At 45.2% G+C, this 19,499-nt stretch overlaps 1 protein-coding gene across 2 annotated transcripts; it reads right to left on the reverse strand.

Moving 5' to 3' along the window:
- Positions 1-74: 74 nt before the first annotated feature.
- On the reverse strand, positions 75-18,647 carry LOC101171868 (activated CDC42 kinase 1). Of its 2 annotated transcripts, XM_020712474.2 has the most exons (22): positions 18,484-18,647; positions 17,300-17,349; positions 15,012-15,452; positions 13,477-13,639; positions 13,329-13,399; positions 11,266-11,472; positions 10,618-10,767; positions 10,433-10,528; positions 10,178-10,359; positions 9,980-10,106; positions 9,753-9,899; positions 9,189-9,283; positions 8,178-8,372; positions 7,604-7,695; positions 7,476-7,520; positions 7,175-7,410; positions 4,219-4,422; positions 3,381-4,027; positions 2,819-2,957; positions 2,419-2,514; positions 1,415-1,542; positions 75-872 (listed from the first exon to the last, which is right to left on the reverse strand). In XM_020712474.2, the coding sequence occupies exons 3-22, from the start codon at positions 15,108-15,110 to the stop codon at positions 860-862; spliced, it is 3,132 nt and encodes a 1,043-aa protein (XP_020568133.1). In that variant the 5' UTR covers positions 15,111-15,452; positions 17,300-17,349; positions 18,484-18,647; the 3' UTR covers positions 75-859. The 2 variants fall into 2 exon arrangements, with proteins under 2 accessions (XP_020568133.1, XP_020568134.1); XM_020712475.2 differs by lacking the exon at positions 15,012-15,452 and having other exon boundaries at positions 18,484-18,646.
- Between the last annotated feature and the right edge of the window lie 852 nt (positions 18,648-19,499).

Consider the following 19,499-nt stretch of genomic DNA (forward strand, 5'->3'; position numbering starts at 1 on the left):
TAAATTAAAGTAACATTTATTGTCCTTTTACTCACATTAAGAAGCTTGTGGGAGACAATAATGTGTAGACAGGGTTTCTGTGAGAATCTTTTACAAAAAAGCAGCTTTTATTTTTACACCACATGGAGCTAAAACATGAGAATAAGTCAACTTAGCTCACAAACTTCAAATCTCTGGACTTTAGAGTTCAGTGAGACTCCAGTCTGAGTCTCAAGTCTCTGTTTATGTCATAAAAACAAACATCGGCGTAAACTTTTCAAAGTTATCCAGAAAGCTTTAAATAAAACGATGACATTCCTTTACAAAAAAAAATCTGTATTTTTACATTAAAATTAAAATACTTGGAATAATGTAACAAAAAGCAGTTTATTTCACTAAAACACGTTTATTAGTTTCCCCTAAAACAGCTGGAAGCAGCAGGAACAGAAGAGCGGAGCGTGGAATGGAAGGTCGCCATTCGTTGTTGGGTCGGCGCCTTTCTTCCATCTATCAATAGTCAGTCTGTGAAGTCGGCGTCTGCTGTGGAGCTGCTGATCTCTTTCCACAGAGGGGATGGATGGAACGGCGTTTTAGAATGTAATAAATATTGATGAGGATGTTTGGTACCCTGTTGTTGCCCAGCTGGCATCAGAAACAGATTTCTGCTGCTTCTGACAAAAGACACAAAAGATCCCATTTGATGCTGCAGAACGTTGACCTCCATGTTCTCTAGTCTCTGCAGGATGGTGGATGAGCAGCTTTTTTGGCGAGCGTGAAGCGTGCACGTGCAGATGCGGGTTCGGCGGCCCAGAAGGCGAAGCGCGTTGGCCTCCGTTCATCGTTCGGTGGAGCTGTGCGTCAGCGGGCGGCAGGGCGACGTTCACTGAGTCTTCCTGTTGAAACACACAGACTCATCAGTGTGAGGAATGGATCCAAACAGCGCCGATCAACCGTTCATTCACCTCGTTAGTAAAGAGAAGAGCTAAACGCAGCATTCGTCTGTACAAAACAGATCTTCACTTTTAAAAGATAAAAACCAACAGAAGAAGGGGATCACAAACTAAAGGCATGTGTGTCGCTTTAGGAGAATGATTTGAAAAGAGAGCAAAGGATGATGGGAGAAAAGAAGCTAAAGCCTTCATGTGCTGCATTTGTCAGAAGGTTTGGTGAAACTCATAAATTTGGAGACGGTGAAACTCTGGAGGCATAGAGGAACCTTCCACGCTGCCTGTAGATCATTGATTCATCTTGTCTTCATCCACCTACAAGATGAAAACAAACTTCCATATACATCCGCTCCGGTAAACCCCGCCCCCCTGATGATGGTGGCAGGTACAGTTGGTGTTTTTCGCTCTACTTCTGACTTTATTTGTGTTTGTTTTTGCTGCATCAAAACGCCGCCCGGGGGGATGGTTTCCTTCTGGCCTTGGCTCACCTGTCGTGAGGCGGTCCGCAGGCGTCCAGCATGGCGGCGCCGGCCCGCTCCAGGTTCCACTGGCAGCCCTGCAGCAGCTCCTCGCACTGCGCTCTGGAACGCAGTCCCAGGCAGAATAGCTGCTCCACCTGGGGCAGAAATGACAGGGATGAGCGTTATCCTGTTGTAATGACGACTGCTTTTATTTCTCAGCTCCTGGTTCTCCTCAGAGGATCGTCTCCCCCCCACCCGACCCCTCACCAACACTTCCAAGACACAACAGTCCAAGACATGAAGGAGGCGACTAACTCAACCGAGGGTTTGATTCCACAGGAAAACAACACAAACACAACCGGCTGTTTCAGCAGAAACATCCGACCTTACTGACGCAAGCCTTTCAGAATAAAAGCCTGACACAGTCTTCTGTTCTAGTGTCCAGGATGTTTGAGATCGTCCTGGTTTTAATCGGGGGGGGGGGGCTCATGAAAAAGTAAACTGTTGGGTCAGGATCTATTGTCAGATTAAACTGGGATTACTGGTTCCCGGATTGGACCAGAGGACTTCAAATCCAAATTAAACTTTCAGCTTCTGTTTGATGTTTTTTACAGATTTTCTCTCAACATTTTTTATAACCAACATAAAGACCTAAAGACGCCTCAGAAATGTTAATTCACAAAACACAAATAATGATAAAAAAATAAAGACATTTAAATGAAAAAAATTCTTCCAATGATAAAGCAGCTAAAGTAAATAAATGATGGTTAACATCATGACATCATTAACCCCTTCAGGCCTGAATTTAGTTCTAATTAAACATAAAAAGATATTTCTTTTCTGGGTTAAGTTTTGCCTTAAATAAATGGTACGTTCAGATTTAGCCACATACGGCGTGAAACGGGGGTAACAATTAAAAGCATGAAATCTTTCTAAAGCTCCGGCGCCGGCTGCATGGTCATGACACAAGAACTGGTTTCTGGTTTGGGCTTGACGGTCAGAAACCCGCTTTCCTGCGTGGAAGTGCAGACCTTCAGATGGTTGATGGCCGGCTGCACGCTCCAGCCGTGGCTCTGCAGAGCGGCGCGACACTCCTCTGTGGTGACGCCGTGCACGGCTCCTTGGACCTGAAACATTTAACATCACATCGTAAAGAGAAGAAAAAGTTAAAAATCCACAAAAAAACTTTTTAGAAGCAGGAAATAGAACTGCAATGTTCAATTATTTGTAAAAATTCTAATTAATATAAATACAAAGAACATTGAGAAACATAAACTGAAGATCTACAAAGTTCATGATCGTTCCTCCAACGTTCTAAAGGAGGATTTTGTAGAATAAAGGCGGCGCCGACCCGCTGCAGTGAAGCGGGGGATTCCTCCACCTGCGGCGCATTCAGGAGGACCAACGAGAAGAACCTGCTGCCGCTCTCACCTGTGAGATGCTCTGCTCCTGTTGCATGCTGGGAACGCTGGCCCGCCCGTTGTTGTTGTTGTGGGAGGAGTTTGGTTTGGCTCCGCCCGGCTGCTGCTGCACCATGGGTTTGACGGCCGCCATGTTGGCCGTACCATATCTGAGAACAGGAAGAGGAAACGTCTGAGGACGTCAGCGCGACCATCCCATAATAAGCTTAGAGACAACAATGCATTTCATGCATGATTTAAACGTTTAGGACAACTTAATGCAAAAAGAACCTGATTGAAGTTTTTAAACGACTGTTTTCATGTGGATTTAGAATCTGGTTAATTCACGCCTAATGTGGCGCCTTGCAGATCCTGGATCTGCAGGGTTCTGATCCAAACCTTGCAGATCCTGGATCTGCAGGGTTCTGATCCAAACCTTGCAGATCCTGGATCTGCAGGGTTCTGATCCAAACCTTGCAGATCCTGGATCTGCAGGGTTCTGATCCAAACCTTGCAGATCCTGGATCTGCAGGGTTCTGATCCAAACACTTTCCAAACATGAAAGAAAACCATAAGTTGGTAAACAAACTGACCTCTCCAGGAAAGCTGGTCTCTCTGGAAGTGGGATTGGGGCGGAGCTTTGTGAGCTTTCCATCAACAGGGAAAGGCCACGCCCCTCCCGAAAAGAGAGAGGATCCAGTAAGGAGGAGGAGGAGGCGGCGTAAGAAGAGGCTCCCTGATGTAAAGATGCTGTTTGGTAGGTGGAGGAAGAGGAGGAGGAGGGGGGGCTGGCGGACAGGAGGGGCCCCAGGAGTCCAGCTGTCCGTCTTGGGGAGATAGAGACGGGGGGAGGTGGCAGAGCGACGGGGACAGAGGAGAGGGGCGGGGCTGCTGGGAGCGGCGACGAGGAGCGAGAGCCGGGCTGAGAAAAGGGGTGGTCCCTCGGCGGGATCTGTGGGGGTGTGTCCTTCCCGTCGCCTAGGGAGATGGAGCTGGAGCGGGCCTGCTGGTAGGGGGGGCGTGTGGAGAGGCTGGGTTTGGATGGCCGCAGGGGGGGGACGGGGCTACGGGGAGGCAGGGTCGGTCGATCCTCAAAGCAGGGGGTGAAGGAGGATGAGGCAGACGAGGGGGGCGGCAGGCAGATCTGACGGTGGGGGCCAAGGGGGGTCAGAGGCATGGGGGTGGGAGAGGATGGGAGCGATCGGCCCGTTGCCATGGGAACCTGAAGCTTCACCATCACCTGAGAGGAGAGACAGATTTCATGAAGACGGAACCCTGATCAGATGTTCCTCATGAGGAACACAAAGAACGTCAGTTTTCCGCTGAGTCGAGGCAGCGTCGGTGGTTTGATTCCTCTGTTTAGCGTGAGGAGGCCTGAAGGTCCAGAAGAACCAGAAAGCTCACAGACAAAACGAGGAAGCAGACACTCACCTCCCTCTGCAGCTCCTTGAAGAGGTCCGCCGACTGGGACTCGCTCCTGCCCGGCATGCCGGACCCCTGCTGCTCCTTGGCCTCCTCGTTCGCCCTCTTGTTGATGGACAGCACCTCCTGGTCCTCGGACGGCTCGTCGGGCTCCACGGAGACCTCGTCGTAGGTCGGCTGAGGAAGAGGCCAGTCCAGGATGGAGGGCGTGTCCTGAGAGGGAGCAGAGTGTTTGGATCTCTGGGCTGTGGGTCAGCGGTTATCCCATCCTTCCATCTTAACTTCCTGGAAGGCGTACATGTTCAAAGACTTTCTCTGAAAGTTTCTGCGTCCGTTCATTCCCAAGAAAGCAGAGTCCAATCTTCAATTTGTGGTTTGTTTTAATTGGATTAAGCAGGTAACCGGAGGTAAAATGAGGTGAAATGAGGTGAAATGAGGGGAAATGAGGGCGGTATTTAAAAGTTACGTGTCGTTTCTACTTGAAGCTGAAACAGCTTCACTCGTTTGCTCTTTCTGCCTAAATCTTCATCTTAGTGAACATTTTCAAACCACATCTGGACCTGAGGAGGGTTTCTGCTACAGATTGATGGAAGGCTGACTCCAGCTGTGAACCCCCCCATGGCAGATGTCCAAGGCATCACTGATCCCTCATCATCCAGACGCTCTGCTCTCAGAGGGAAGGTTACTGAGCATGCTCAGTTCCAGACGGAGACTAAACAGATGTGAACTGCAGCGTCTTTCCTGGTCTCTCCAGCAGGGGGAGCAGCCAACTCCTCTCCTCCTGCAGACGGGTCAGCAGTGCGGCGGCGGCTGACCTTTGAGAGGACGTTTAAACGTTGACAGGCGTGCCCTTCAGAGTAAAGGTGAGGCGGTTTGACAGCTCTGACACGCTCTCTGCAGATTTCCAAACCTCACAGATGAAATGAAGCTGATGATTCCTGCTCTGAACTCCGATCAGGAAGTGAATCGTTTCTGCCGCTGAGGCAGCGAACCCACAGACAAATCCAATAAATGTGACGAGTTCTGACTCCTTTGAGGAAAACACACAATGATGATGAAGCCTGATGGGATGGATCCAAACTGTACAACGCAAAAGTAAAACACTGATGATGGATATCGGAGCCGTTCATTTCAAGCATTACAGGTCGATAATCAATCATGATCATCATGTTAGTCAGAAGATCTGAAGCTGAAAGAAACCAAAACTCTACACAAATGTAGGCGAAGAGTTTAGGTCTAAACGTTAACGTTATTTTAAGTTGAAAATAGTTTTTAAAGGATTATTACAAAGTGATAAAAATAAAGACATTTGCAGTTCAGTTTTGCTTTTATTATCGTTGGCTTGGATGTTTTTAAAAACACATCAGCTGATCAGCGTTTTCCTAGGATTCAAAATAATCTCCGGTCGTTATGAAGCCAAAGTTGGAATCTTTATTTTTACTCTCTAGCTTTTAACACCGCATGAGTTGTGTGGTCCTCTGTGTTTTTACTGTTTTTTTATCTGTATTTATCTGTGTTTTTATCTTGTTTTTATTTTATTTTTTTTATCCATTTTACTGGTGTACTTTGTTTTTAATTTGTTTGGCAATCTTTTGTCTGGTTTTTGGTCACTGTACAGCACTTTGGAAACTGCCAGTTTGAGAAATGTGCTATATAAATAAAGTGGATTGGATTGGATTGGTTTCCGAAAAATCTACCTTTCAAACTAAAATGCTCCTGCGCGGAACACGATTTAAAAAGACAGATTGAAAATGTCTGTAGATGCTCAACAAATGATGAAGATTCAATGAAATTAACTTGTTGATTTGTAGAAGTTGTTTTTAAATTGCTAACATTCTACGAGGCGTCTTCATAGATTTTAACAAAACTTGCTTCAGGCTCAGATTATCGTTAAAGGGGAAAAAATTCATCCTATTTTGCTTTCATTCAAAATTAACTTTTATTTTCTGTGATCAAGTTTTTAACTCCTGACAAGTTTCCACACATCATTGACTTTATTGTATTTTATTTTCTGCAAATTGTTTAAACTTTCTTTGAACTTTTCGACTTTCCTGTCGTTTTTTCCTTAATTGGCAGAGTGGAAGCTAAAAACCCGACGCCAACTTCAGCTACGCCCAGCTTTAAAGATGAGGCAGATAAATTCTACAAAATAAGATGATATGGTCATAAAACTGGTATTTTTTTACATATAATTATAATATTAATAAACATAAATCCACAGTGAATTCAACTTCATTAGCAGCACCCTGGTCAACATTATAGAGTCTGTTTGTGTGCAGACCTCGGTGTGTTGGAACAACTTAAATCTGGACTCCAAGGTTCTTCTTTCCTTTGGCTCTTTTCTGCACAAAGAAACTCTCAAAACACGTTTATTTTATTTTTTAAATTAACTTTAGACCTTTAGCGGTCAGACCAGCCGCTTTAGGTACTCAGCAAATATATTAGAGGGAGTAAGTCATTCTTACTCTCTCTAACCTCTTTCTGTAGCAGTAAAATCTGTCCAACACAAAAGGCCTTCAGTCCTCATCTGTTTGCTCAGTTGTTGGACAGGACAAGTTAAAAAAATAAATAAAAAAGGGGGAGTAAGTCAGGCATGGATGTGGCGGGCAGAATCCAGAATTCTTCTAAATAAAACTTACTTCAGAATCAAACAATAAAGGGAAATAATGAACGTTACTGTATGTTTTCTGTGTCTAGGTACCAAGTGTCCCATGGACCGCGGTGCCCGGTCAGCTTCCCGCGGGATGGGGACCACTGATTTCAATGACATAATCCTTCAGAAGGTTCTGTTTCACAGAGACGTTTTCGCTCTGACTGGATCTCAGAAAACCGCAGCATCTACCAAAGGGGGACGGTCTGAGACCAGAACCTTCTCAGAGGCTTTCCTCTGGCTCTGCAGCACAGACCTGACCTGGACCTACGATCTACAATCAGTCAAAGGCAAAAAGCGGAACAGATCTCAAACCTTCAGTGTCTCGTCATCCAGGGGGCGGGACTCTGTGAGCGGGGAGGGCGTGGTGGAGCTGAAGCTGTCGTCGGTGAAGTCGATGAGCGACACCTCACTTTTGGCGGCGCGCACGCCGCTGCACTCCCACGGACGCAGCTTCAGGCCCAGAGAAGCCCCCAGCTTCTTCAACCCCGATGAAGCACCGGCCTCATCGTCGTTTTCATAGTCGTCCATCACCGAGTCGTAGAAGGGCTCTGGACACAGGCGGGACGGTCAGGGCCGAGCATAGGGAATGCTGGGAGTAAAGAGGAAAACTCACTTTTCAGCAGGATCGCGGGCTGGGGGGGTCGAGGAGGGGGCTGCTCTGTGGAGGACAGGTTTGAACCGTTAGCTGAGTTTCACTGACACCGTCATGGCGTGTTTCGACTGACAACGGAGAATGTTTACTCTTTGAACGGTTCGGGAGTTTGGTCGGTCTAGAAGTGCCAGAATCTAAGCCCAGGACGTCCGGAGGATCCATAGGGTTCCCCAAGTACAGACTAGAGACAGAAACAGACCCGACATCACAGACAATCCACCTATTAGGGGGGGGTGACAGATAATTGCATGGTGCTCTGCTGCCCTCCAGTGGACAGCGGCGGTATTACTGCACCCAACTGCTCACAAACCAAATACAGAAAATTAACTTTTGTTTTACCAAAATTCATTTTCCTGCTTCATCACAGAAGAATATCACTTTCAAAACTTACAATTTCAAAATAGTGTAAATGCATTTCTCTAACTTTAGCTTAAATAAATTTCATATCTAAGTTGAAGTTTTGGTCATTTCTTCTAAATGATGTCGATTTTTGTCTTTTAGCTGTTCTGGTTAGACGGAAAGATAGCATAACATACCATAAAAGGTGTTTTTTATCCACAGTTTTGGTTTTATGTCATCTTCATTCTGCAGTTTCTTGTGCTTTTTCTGTCAATCATCTGCGCGTTTTAGTCTCGTGTGGCCGATCAAAGGCTCTGGGCTGACCTGTCTATGCGGTCGGCGTGGCCCCAGCTCCTGTTGGGGTCCGTGTCTCCGTGTCCGGTGTGGATGAAGGAGTGTTTGAGGGGGCGGCTGATGTCCTGGGCAGAGAGGCCCGCCACCGACGTGACCACGTGGCGAGGAAACTGACCGATGCGCAGCGTCCTCCTGTTCTGACCTCGCCACCAGTAATGCTCCGCCCTGCAGAAGTGAAGCCAGTTCTGTCAGCGTCACAGAAAACCACGTCCGGTGTGGGGGGGGGGGACAAATGGAGAAGCCTCTCAATGTTGTTCCGACTAAAGAAGAAGTTTCAGTCTTATAAAGATCATCAATGCTTAAAAATATCTCTGCTTCTCTTTGGCCGCATAAAAAGCTTTTACTCTTCTTGTATCAAACCTGGTTTTAAAGACCCCTCCAAGGAAAATTGTGTTTTTGACACGTTCTTGTCATGATGGAGGACATATATGCAGAAAATTAGGCTTAAAAATTAATTTCTTTATTCAAATTGTTGAGAATCAGGAGATTAAGAAAGAATATCCTATTTGTGGTGCAGAAAATACACTGGGCGGGGCCACAAGCTCCCGGCTCCGCCCCCTTCTGATGCATCCACCTGCAGACAAATAAATCCATGAACGTCTTAAATTTCCTGTCTGAACAGGCTGGATAGCTACGATATTGATCACCATTGTTGTTGCACTGGTTGTGAGGGAAAGGGGCGGGGTTTCTTTGCAGCAGAAGTCCCGCCCACAACTCAGAGGTGAATTTTTCACAAACTCCTGCCGCTCTGCAGAAACTACGTCCTAGAAAATGACATGTTTTGGATTTGGTCTAAAAACTGCTTCATCCTAATTAAAGGACCACTGGGAACGCTTTGATCAAAATATGACCGGAGTGGCACAAAAACAAGTCAAAAGCTTCCTTCGTTCTCGTAGTCTGTAAGGATCTGCCTTCAGCGTTCCTGTGATGCTGCACAGCTGTAGAAGACGGTGGAGAAAACGAGTCTCAGGCTTCACCAACCTTCCCTCGATGATGGTGATGACGTCGTTCATTTTGATCTGGAGTTTGCCCTCCTCCTCAAAGTCCTGCAGAGCTCTCATGTCGGTGGGCATCGTCTGCAGAACGGTAGAAAACGGGTTTTTACCCAAAGGAGAGAAGAAAAAAGATTTCTTTATTAAACTCAGATAGCGTGTTCGTACACTGAGCTTCCCTTAAACCAGAGGGCCACATTTTATACGTCTGCTGTCGCTTCCTCTGATTGGCCGGACTCACCTGATCCAGGTAATCAGCAGAGGTAGGACTGAGAACGTGCAGTAAACATGTAGGTACAGCGGCCGTTCATTTCTTGATGAATTTAAATGAAAAATGAATAAGGTGTCCAGTTCTGAGACAGAAATATGATCATGAGAATCTTTTTAAGCCTCAACATCTGTATGTTTTCTGCTCTGACTCAGGTGATGCAGATTACCCCCTGTTATCACTAAAAGGAAACCTCCCCTGTAGAGGGCGCTCTCTGCAGGGCCTTCGCGTGACCCGCGTTCCGTTTCTCTCTCACAGAACATCTGGAACATCTGGGAGCCTGACCTCCAGCAGGAAGTCTCTGAGGGCGATGAAGGTGGGCCTGTCTTCAGGTGTGGGGCTCCAGCACTGCAGCATGACGTTGTAAATGTCCTGAGGACAGTCGGCGGGTTTGCAGAGCCTCTCGGCCTCCACGTCCACTTTGTGTAGGATCTGCAGCCACAACGGAAAACCTTCTTGTTCCTGACTTCAGCTGTGCAGACTGAGGAGACCTGAGGAGAGCGCGGTTTCACCTGGCTTCCGTTCAGGCCGAGCCACGGCTCCTGTCCGTGGGAGAACATCTCCCACAGCGTCACCCCAAACATCCAGGTGTCGGAGGCGTGGGAGAAGGACCGGGACTTCAGGGACTCTGGAGCACACCTGAAGCGGGAAGACGGGATTCAGAGAAAAGACTCGCAGTGACGGACAAACCGCCACCCTGCCCTCATCACCATGGGAACGGGATCTTGTGGCCTTCTTCCATGATGTAATGGTCCGTGTGTGAAGGCAGCGCCCTCATCAGGCCAAAGTCTCCGATTTTCACCGCCTCGTTGCTGGACAGCAGGACGTTGCGGGCGGCCAGGTCTCTGTGGAGGAACCGCCTCTTCTCCAGGTACGCCATTCCACAAGCTACCTGCAGAGGGAGCTGGGACTCAAACACCTCCAGAGGGCAGACTACAGACGGCAGGAGTTCACGCGGTCCTGACCTGTATGGCGTAGTTGCACAGCAGCAGGATGAGGATGTGACCCTGACGCTTGCGGAGGCGGTCCTGCAGGGAGCCCAGAGGAGCCAGCTCAGTCACCTGCACCAGAACACACAGCAGAGGGGAAGCTGAGGAACCGTTCTGGATCCCACTCCACAGAGTCCGTCATTCTGCAGAGCGGGCATCACCATCTTCATGGGCTGCGTCAGGACGATCCCGTACAGCCGGATGAGGTTCTGGTGGTTCAGCGAGTGCATGGCGTTCACTTCTCGGATGAAGTCGTCCAGACCGTCCGAGTCCAGAACTCCGGTCTTCAGACACTTCACCGCCACCGACAGCTGCAAAGTTCAAGAGGACTTCCTGAGACATGAAGGGACGGAGCAGAAACTCAAATTTCCTACGATTTTCTGCAGCTCTGTGGAAAAATAAAGGCTTCAAAAGAGTCAATTATAAACTAGATCATGATAATGAACAGAGTTTAAATGGGTTTTATTTATTTGTGTTCATTTAAACACTTTTTCTGTGTTCTGAGGAGAAACACGAGTTTTAACTGAATATAATAAAAAGTAAACCATAAGCTTTTTCATTTGTCTACATGTACTTTATATACCGGTAGGCTGAATATGCGATTATTTACCATTGTTTATATTATTTACAGCAAAGTGCATAAAACATGTTTCCCATGTTATTTCTGACATTTTCCTTTGTCTCACTTTTACGGCCCGCAGGCCATAGTTTGCCCCCCCCCCCTGCTTTAGGCTGTACTTTATTCAGCTATAAGCAGACACATGATGTTTTCTGTTAGTGTTGGTCCATTGACGTGGCGTGAGTCTGACCACTCTGCCGTTGGGCGCGGTCCACTCCCCTCGCCGCACCACCCCGAACGTGCCGTCCCCGAGGCGCTCCAACAGCTGCAGCTCCGGCTCTCTGATCAGGCAGGTGAGCGAGGCTCCCGGCTCGCTGCCGGCTGGACCCGCCAGGGACGCCGCCCCCGAGGGGAAGGTCTGCGGGGAGTCCGAGTCGAGACGCTTCACTGGGAAGACCTGCAGGCCCATCAGCACAAAGGAATCCATTAGTGAGCCGTCACGAACACGAATCCGATTCATATTTCTATACATTTCTGAAGGTCATTTTCTTTAATGTAAACAATCCCAAGTGCTTTTACAGAGTAAGTCAATTTAAAACAATCAACTTTTAAACTTTTAGAACAAGTGACTCCGCCCCCCTGGCATTCCAAACAGGAAGTACCTATCCCTTAGAGAAATGAACAGCTGTTGGTCATTCTACGATTCTGGCTCTGATACGTTGATCTTTTTTTTCCCCAGACCAGATGCAGTTCAAGTTTTTCGAGTTATAAACGGACCAATCAGACCGTCTAACGCCGTCTGGCACCAACATGGCGGCGGTTGTATTGCGGAAATAATGGCGACTGAATTGACTTCCTTTGGTTGAAGGAAGACGTAAATCATTGTCTCTGTGTGACGTCACGCTCACTCGCTCCAGTTCTCTGATGCTGCGTTCACAGCGCCCTCTGCAACGCGAGTTCAATGAAAAGCACCTAAAAGCGTGATTTGGACTTCCGTGTTCAAAACTCCCACGTTCACGTGTAGCTATGTAAGTTTCCATGACTGTTTCCAGTCTCTACGTAGAAAAACGAGCGGCTGTTAAACGAGCGTCGAAAGTTAAACCAAGTCGAACTTTGACCAATCAGAGACTTGGATTCAGTCGTGACGTTTGGACGGCGTACAATTTTAAAGTGCCAACCGTTGGAAAATTGACCATAGAGCAAAAAATGAATAGCTGTGGTTTGTGTCCGGCTGGAATTCTATGGTGTCAAATTAGAGTCTAAAGTATTGCGCATCAAAACAGTAAAACCGCGCATCAAAACCCCAAATCTGCGAATCAAAATGTATAAATTGAGAACCAAAACCCACAATTTGCAACCAAAAGCCTTTCCCCAAAGCACAATCCTATTTCTCAGCTGCCGATTTGTTTTCTCGCCATTCTGAAATCCTGTTTTTGAGTTGCAGTTTTATTTTGAAATTATCTTTTTGAGTTGCGCTTTTATTTTTTGCGGTTTTGATTCCAAAACCTGTCGACACGTAAAAACAGTGTCATGTCAGTCAAGGGGAGGGGAGGCGGGACATCCCTGATATCCAGAAGCTCATTGGCTGCCGAATAACACCGAGCCTTACGTCAACAGACCAGTTTAGAATGTTCCGGTAAGTTTTCATGTTTTTCATATCTTTTACTATATTAAACGATCAAACTTGTACTTTATTTAACCAGAGGACGCCAGCACAGTCAGATGAGGAGCTCCACCAGTAGCTGCTAGTGAAAAAAGATGTTAGAAAGTTAGACGTTGCATGAAACTATCACCATTGTTCTCCCGTGTTAGCATGCTAGCTAGCTCAATGCTAGCGGGGTTTCCAGCTCTTTTCATGACTTTTATGGATTAAACAAAATCGATTTTTTTTACCACAGTGTCAGGATCGGTCATGTCAACCTGGGAATAATTGCCCGTGTATTGTCTGATTAATTTATGCATTTTGATTCGCAGATTTGGGGTTTTGATGCACAGTTTTACTGTTTTGATGCGCAATACTTTAGACTCTAATTTGACACCATAGAATTCTATGACGCCAAGACTTTCATAGATAATAATAGAGCTAGCCTGGAGCTAGATTTACTAGATTTGCACCGCTTTGACATTTCGCACCAGACTCTTGTGACTGTAGGTGGTGGACATGCGCTGGTAAACAGTAGAAGAAGAAAATAAGAAGACAGCCCTCCCTGCTCGCCCAGTGTGAACATCAAGGACTAAACGCGCGTCAGCAAACAATGATCTCATAGTCTATCAATGATGGTTTTTGCTTTTTGGATGGTGGCGTTTCATCACCTTACTCATCCAGGATTTGCGCTTATAAAGAGCTCTCCTCCTCTTGACGGCCTCCCACAGCCTCCTCTGACCTGCAGCAGCAGAAACAGCGGCCTCAGCGGGGATCTTCCCTTCACAGATGATCCCCGCAGCAAGCAGGACGACTCACCGGGCCGCCCCATGCCGATCTTCTCCAGATCTTCGTTCTTGACGTAGTCGAAGTGCGACAGCCGCGTGACGTTGAGCTCGTCACGGATCCTCAGGAAATACTGCTGCAGCTGCACGTCGGTCAGCAGCTCCAGGAGCCACTCCGTGCCCTCTTCACACTGCATCTGCACACACAACACACACACACACACACAAACGTTTGACGTGCACAGGTCGTTTTGGACGGTGATGCTCATGAAGAAACTGCAGGAGATCCATCAAAAACCCTCATTTCATCCAATAAATATGAAGTGAGGGCAGAAAAAGGCCATGCAGTTTGAATGTTCCACACGAAGCAAAGAGCTTCACAAAGAAAAACGAACAAAAGAATATTTAACGAACCAGAGCAACACTTTAAACCAAAGCAGCATAAAAGTGCAATGTTTGGGTGTCTGTCAGGACGCCGCCGACCTCTGTGAGTCAGCCTGTTCGGTTCTGACTCGGTTCTACAGAGGAGTCTCAGAGTCATGATGCAAAACTGTTTGCGTTTGGATCATTTTACAAAATTCAATCTTTTATCGCTAATGTCTTCAAACTTCAAGAATTAATTTCTTCCATTTTTAGAAGCTAGAACCAAAAAGCTTAAGGATTTAAAAAAAAAAGTCTATTTTAAAGTGAGTCAAAAGATCACTGATGCCCCAAAAAACAAAACAAAAGGAGCACCTTCAGGTTTTCAGTAAGTGCATGTGAGGAAGCAGATGTTTCTGCAGCTTCAGAGAACCACTGAACATGGTGGCGGCGGTGTGATAATATGGAGCTGCTACCATATCAGAACCTGGATTTGGTGTCCCTGATGGATCCATTAAGTCTGAACTAAACGGGTCTGGAGAAGCCAGGCTAAAACTGGAACCGAAATGTGACCCGGATTTACTGAAAAACTCCTAAATGTGACCCGTTCTGGCCCTGCAATGGGAGGTGGCAGCTGAACGAAGCCAGGATAGGCTCCAGCAACCCAGTGAGGTGAACAGAGGATGGATGGACAAACGTTAGGAAACCTCAGATATTATAGATTCTGCATAGAAACATGTGACAACATGTTAAAAACATGCCTGTAGTTTTTCCTGCAGTGAAGCCAAACATGTTCATCATCTATGGGGCAATTACTTTTTATCCTGAGGGCAGATTTGGTTTTATTTCCTACTCAAATAATTCAGTAAAAATAAATATTTGGGACTTGTCTAAATTTATAAAGAGATTCACATTTTTAAAGAAAAGATCTAAAGAGATCAATTTATTACTCTGCATTAACAGTTACATATAAACACACACACACACGCACATACCTGTACGTGCATTGACAGACACACAAACGTATGCATGCAGACACGTGCACAGTCATGAGCACACATACAAATGTGTACACACACATACACCCATAGCCACATGCACATGCATGCAAACACCCACACATGCACACATATAGATCTACACACATCTATCCGCACACACACACAATAACTCAGCTGCACTTCCTCCCACCATCTCCTTCCTTGTTACCATTTTCCCCCCGACACTCCTGCTCCTCTCCTCTTCCTCGTCCCCCTCCCCCTCTCCTCTGGCGTAGGGGAGGCGCTGGTACATATAGCTCTCCCCCATCCTGCCCCGGCTCCTGCTGTCCTCGCTCTTCGCTGCTCCTCTGATCCTGATCTTTTCAGGGGAGGTGTGAGCGGCGGTCCTCTCTCAAGGATGCGAGCGCTAATCTTCTGACGGCTCCATGACCTTCTGCGTCCAATCGGTGTCGCAGGGAGGGGGCGTTTGACGCCGATCCCTCCTGCCGTGTCACCTGAAGCTGCGTGCGAACTCGCCGCGTCCTCCCTCCCACTGCTTTTTTCGCTTCCTGCTGACTCACGGCTCCCCGCAGTGTTGGACCCCCCCACGCCTCCTCTCCATCTGCTCCTGCCTCAGCCCACTGTCTGATGTTCAATAATGCAGCAGCTCCTACGACAGCACAATGGAGAGGAGGAGGAGAGGAGGAGGAGAGGAGGAGGAGAGGAGGGAGGAGAGGAGAGGAAGAGGAGAGAAGGGAGGAGAGGAGAGGAAGGAGGACAGGATGGAGGAGAGGATGGAGGAGACGAAGGAGGAAAGAGGGGGAGATGAAGGAGGAGAGAAGGCAGAGATGAAAGGGAAGATGAAGGAGGAGAGGAGGGAAGAGAGGAGGGAGGAGAGGTAGAAGGAGAGGATGGAGGATACGAAGGAGGAAAGAAGGGGGAGATGAAAGGGAAGATGAAGGAGGACAGGAAGGGGGAAAGGAGGGAGGAGAGAAGGGGGAGATGAAGGAGGAGAAAAGGGGTAGATGATGGAAGAAAGTAAGGAGGAGAGGAAGGAGGAGAGGATGGAGGAGAGAAAGGAGGACAGGATGGAGGAAAGGAGGTAAGACAGAATGGAGGAGACGAAGGAGAAGGGAAGGGAGAGATGAAGGAGGAGAGGAAGAAGTAGAGGATGGAGGAGAGGGTGGAAAACAGGATGGAGGAAAGGAGGGAGGAGAGGATGGAGGAGACGAAGGAGGAAAGAAGGGGGAGATGATGGAGAAGAAGAAGAAGGAGAGGAAGGAGCAGAGAAGGGAGAGATTATGGAGGAGAGAAGGTGGAGAGCATAGAGGACAGGATGGAGATGAGGAGAAGCTGCTAAATTGTCCAGCAGACAAACAGAACTTTCCAAATGAACAAAGAAAGAAGACGAAGAAAACATCTGTTCTACAAGATCCATTAATATAAAAGAAAAAAACTGAAGATTTTATCTGATTTATAAAATTATTACAAATCATAAAATACCATCCATTAGAAACAAAAAAGATTTCAAGATATTTTTTAAATGATTTGTTTATAGACAGTTTTATCATTTAACCTTAAAAAACGAAAAATGAGAAGAAACAAAACAGATTCTAGAAATGAAAAATACTTTATTTAAAAAAAATAAACTTAATTTAGAGTAAAAACAAAGTGATGGTTGAATAAATACATTACATAATTATATAAAAAGAATATGAAAGTCCCGTTTTTGAAGTTTGTTCAAACCTGAAAACCCAAAGATGTCTGTCGCTGTTAAAGGAAACTGGTGGCAGAATCATGGTATGGGACCCATTTGATTTAAAAGCAGTTTAGGTAGAAAAAAAACCATTTAATATTATCTTTTTAAAAACATTTAAAAATAGAAAAAGACTTTTAGTAAAAGCATCTGATAAAACGAAGTTTTTTCTTTTTAAATTGTGAGAAATGACAGGAAGCTTCCAAAACAACATAATTATATATGTATTTAGTTTAAAGTCAATGTGTTTTTTTAATAATTTGATGCTCGAGATAAAAAATAAATGGATGCCCTAATTTCTTGTGAAAAGGATTTTTATATAAATGGAACCTTATTATAAAAAAAAAACAGATTTAAATAAAAAGGATGCGTCAGTTTCTCCGTAGAAATGAATGAACTGGACTTTATTTTTAGCCGTCTCCGTTTTTCTATAGGTTAATGACAGAAAAGGGATGAGAGAGAGAAAGTGGGCTGTCACCACGGGCAACACGTGATGGCAGAGGCAGGACCGCTGGTGCGTGAACTGCAGCGAGGTTCATGTGAGAGTGTCTGTCCACAGAAAAATGGCCTAAATGAGCATCAAACCTTTTTTTTTAATGCAGGGATGAAACGCTCCAGATAAATTTAGCTTTCATCCTCTGGGCTGAAAGCAACACGGCATCAACGCTGAGATGCAGTCTGGACCGATGGATGAAGATGCACGTTCTTCATCACTAAAATATGTAAGAAGTGCTTTTCTAAAGGTGTGGAGCGGTTCTCACCTTCAGCTGTAGGTCACCTGCAGGCAGACATGGATGGAGAAACGCCGCGTCTGCAGGAGAACAGGAACAGAAACTTTTTATTTATATCAACCTAAAATAAACTATGCAGACATTTAACACAAGACACAGCTGGTCTTTTAAAAAAATACATCACATCAATTGGCCGAAACTTTACTTTGAAACTGTAATTTCCCTTCAGTTCTGGAAGCTCAGCCCACAGATATGCAGCAAAGTTAGTGTCCAGGTTTTGATCTAGAACTTCAATCGATTCTATCGCTGCTCCTCAGACAGAATTACTGTAGTTGGTTTTTAGAAACAGCCTTAGGCTCTCCACACCGAGTCCACAGTCACTCCCAACATCTCCTCACATCTGGTAAATGATGCTTTTGTTCCACAAACAGATGTTAGAACTCAAACTTCTACACAAACGTGGAAAGAAACTTTGAAAGAAGCTGAACCTTTTATCCTAGGACAAGTTGTTTATGTTTATAGCACGTTTTCCAGCTTCTAAGGACAAGAAGTTGAATCTTGAACAGGACAAATACTGGCACGACAAACTCACAAAGAAAAATCATATTTTCACACAAACAAAAGGTTTTCAAACCAAAACAAAAAAAGATTAAATGTCAAAGTGTTGAATTCAGACCTTTAAGGTTGGTGGTAATACTTCACATATCAGATAATGAGAACAACCTGCAGCTTTAAACCTCTGTAATATTAATAATTGCCATGTGCATCAAAAGGACAGAGGAATTCTAGATGAAGATGATCCTCTGGTAAACATTCAAACCGCCTCATGAACATCCCAGCAGCCTTTGACTCCTGACAGGTCAAACTCAGGGATTACTGCTGCGACTAATTGGATAAATGAATAAGAAGCAGCAGCAGAAACAACCTGAATAGAAAACATTTGGACGGTACCAAAGGTCTGCTGACTTAAGAACAAAAATACAAAACAAAAAAAGATATTTAATTTAAGAGAAAAATCCGCTTAATACGCTGATACGAGCTCTTCATCTGTTATCACCCAATAATTATCTATTAACTGTTTTTGTCAGCAGAACAAATTTAAACCATTTCGTTTTTTAAATTAAGATTATTTGGTTCGACCTAAGATGATTCCTGCTTAGAGGAACCTGTTAATAACACCCTAAGTAGCTAAATGTTTTCCCGGGTAAACAAACCTCCACGGATGGACGGCAGCTCCTCTCCCCGCGGTCACTCCTCGCACCTCCCGCCCGTCTCCTCCTCTGAACTCCGCGGGCAGACGCCTCCTTTCCGGTAAAAACCTTGGAATTCACCTGGATCCGTTATCCTGCAACGGTCACGCTCAAATCTCGGCACTGGAGCGTAACTGTTGCGTCAGAGACGTGACCACGCCCCCAGCAGGACGAGACGTGACCGGAAACTCCAAGTCAAGATACTTCCTGTTTACAAAACCACGCAAAAAACCTAAATGCTTGTGTGTTTTTTTTTGTTTGTTTTTTTGTTTCTCCGTCTGTTCTGGTATACTTAAATGAAAAAATGATTCAATATAAACGTCAAATACATTTTTGGAAAACATTCAAATAAAGAATGATTACTTTTTTTCTTAGATTACATAAAAATGCTAAAAATGTAAAATATAATTTGTCCAAATCTAAATCTAAGTTAGTCAAAAAAAAGTCTTTGATGCAAAAAAAAGCAGTTTATACTTTGAACACAATATTTATTTATGCTGCACTTCTCTTGTACTCCATTTTCTCCTGTTTTTATTCTTGTATTTATAGTGTCAGCACTCCAAGGCACAGTTTCATTGTATTATGTTCAATGACAATAAAAGCTTCTGATTCTGAACGCTGCCAGGTCAATTATTATTAGCCAAAAAGAAGAAGAAAAAAATCAAATTCTTCTAAAAACAAGAACAAAAAGAATAAAATGTTTTCAACAAGAGATAAATCTGCATATATATAATGAAATTTTAAACTAAATGACTAAAAAGAGGCAAAGCTGACTAAATCTATTCAATAATTGAATTGAAAAAATAGGATACTGAATTGAATATTTGATCGTAGAAAGCCTGTTTACTAGATTCTAGTAACCATTAGCAGCATTCTTCTATAGGATGTTTTGAGCCAATTTACTTTAAATGAACAAAATGTCTCGTTTTTCCTTAAAATATAAAACCATAGCTAGAAACCTATAGAAACAGTTGAAGCCT

The sequence above is a fragment of the Oryzias latipes genome, chromosome 20 (genome assembly GCF_002234675.1).
Source record: "Oryzias latipes chromosome 20, ASM223467v1".
NCBI classification, from domain to species: Eukaryota; Metazoa; Chordata; class Actinopteri; order Beloniformes; family Adrianichthyidae; genus Oryzias; species Oryzias latipes.

Coding starts and splice junctions, on each gene's coding strand:
- LOC101171868 (XM_020712474.2), bottom strand. CDS start 15,110: ATGGGGGAGAGCTATATGTACCAGCGCCTCCCCTACGCCAGAGGAGAG. Junction 9,900..9,979: donor TCGGCCTGAACGGAAGCCAG/GTGAAACCGCGC, acceptor TTGTGGCTGCAG/ATCCTACACAAAGTGGACGT. Junction 2,958..3,380: donor AGACCAGCTTTCCTGGAGAG/GTCAGTTTGTTT, acceptor TCCTGTTCTCAG/ATATGGTACGGCCAACATGG.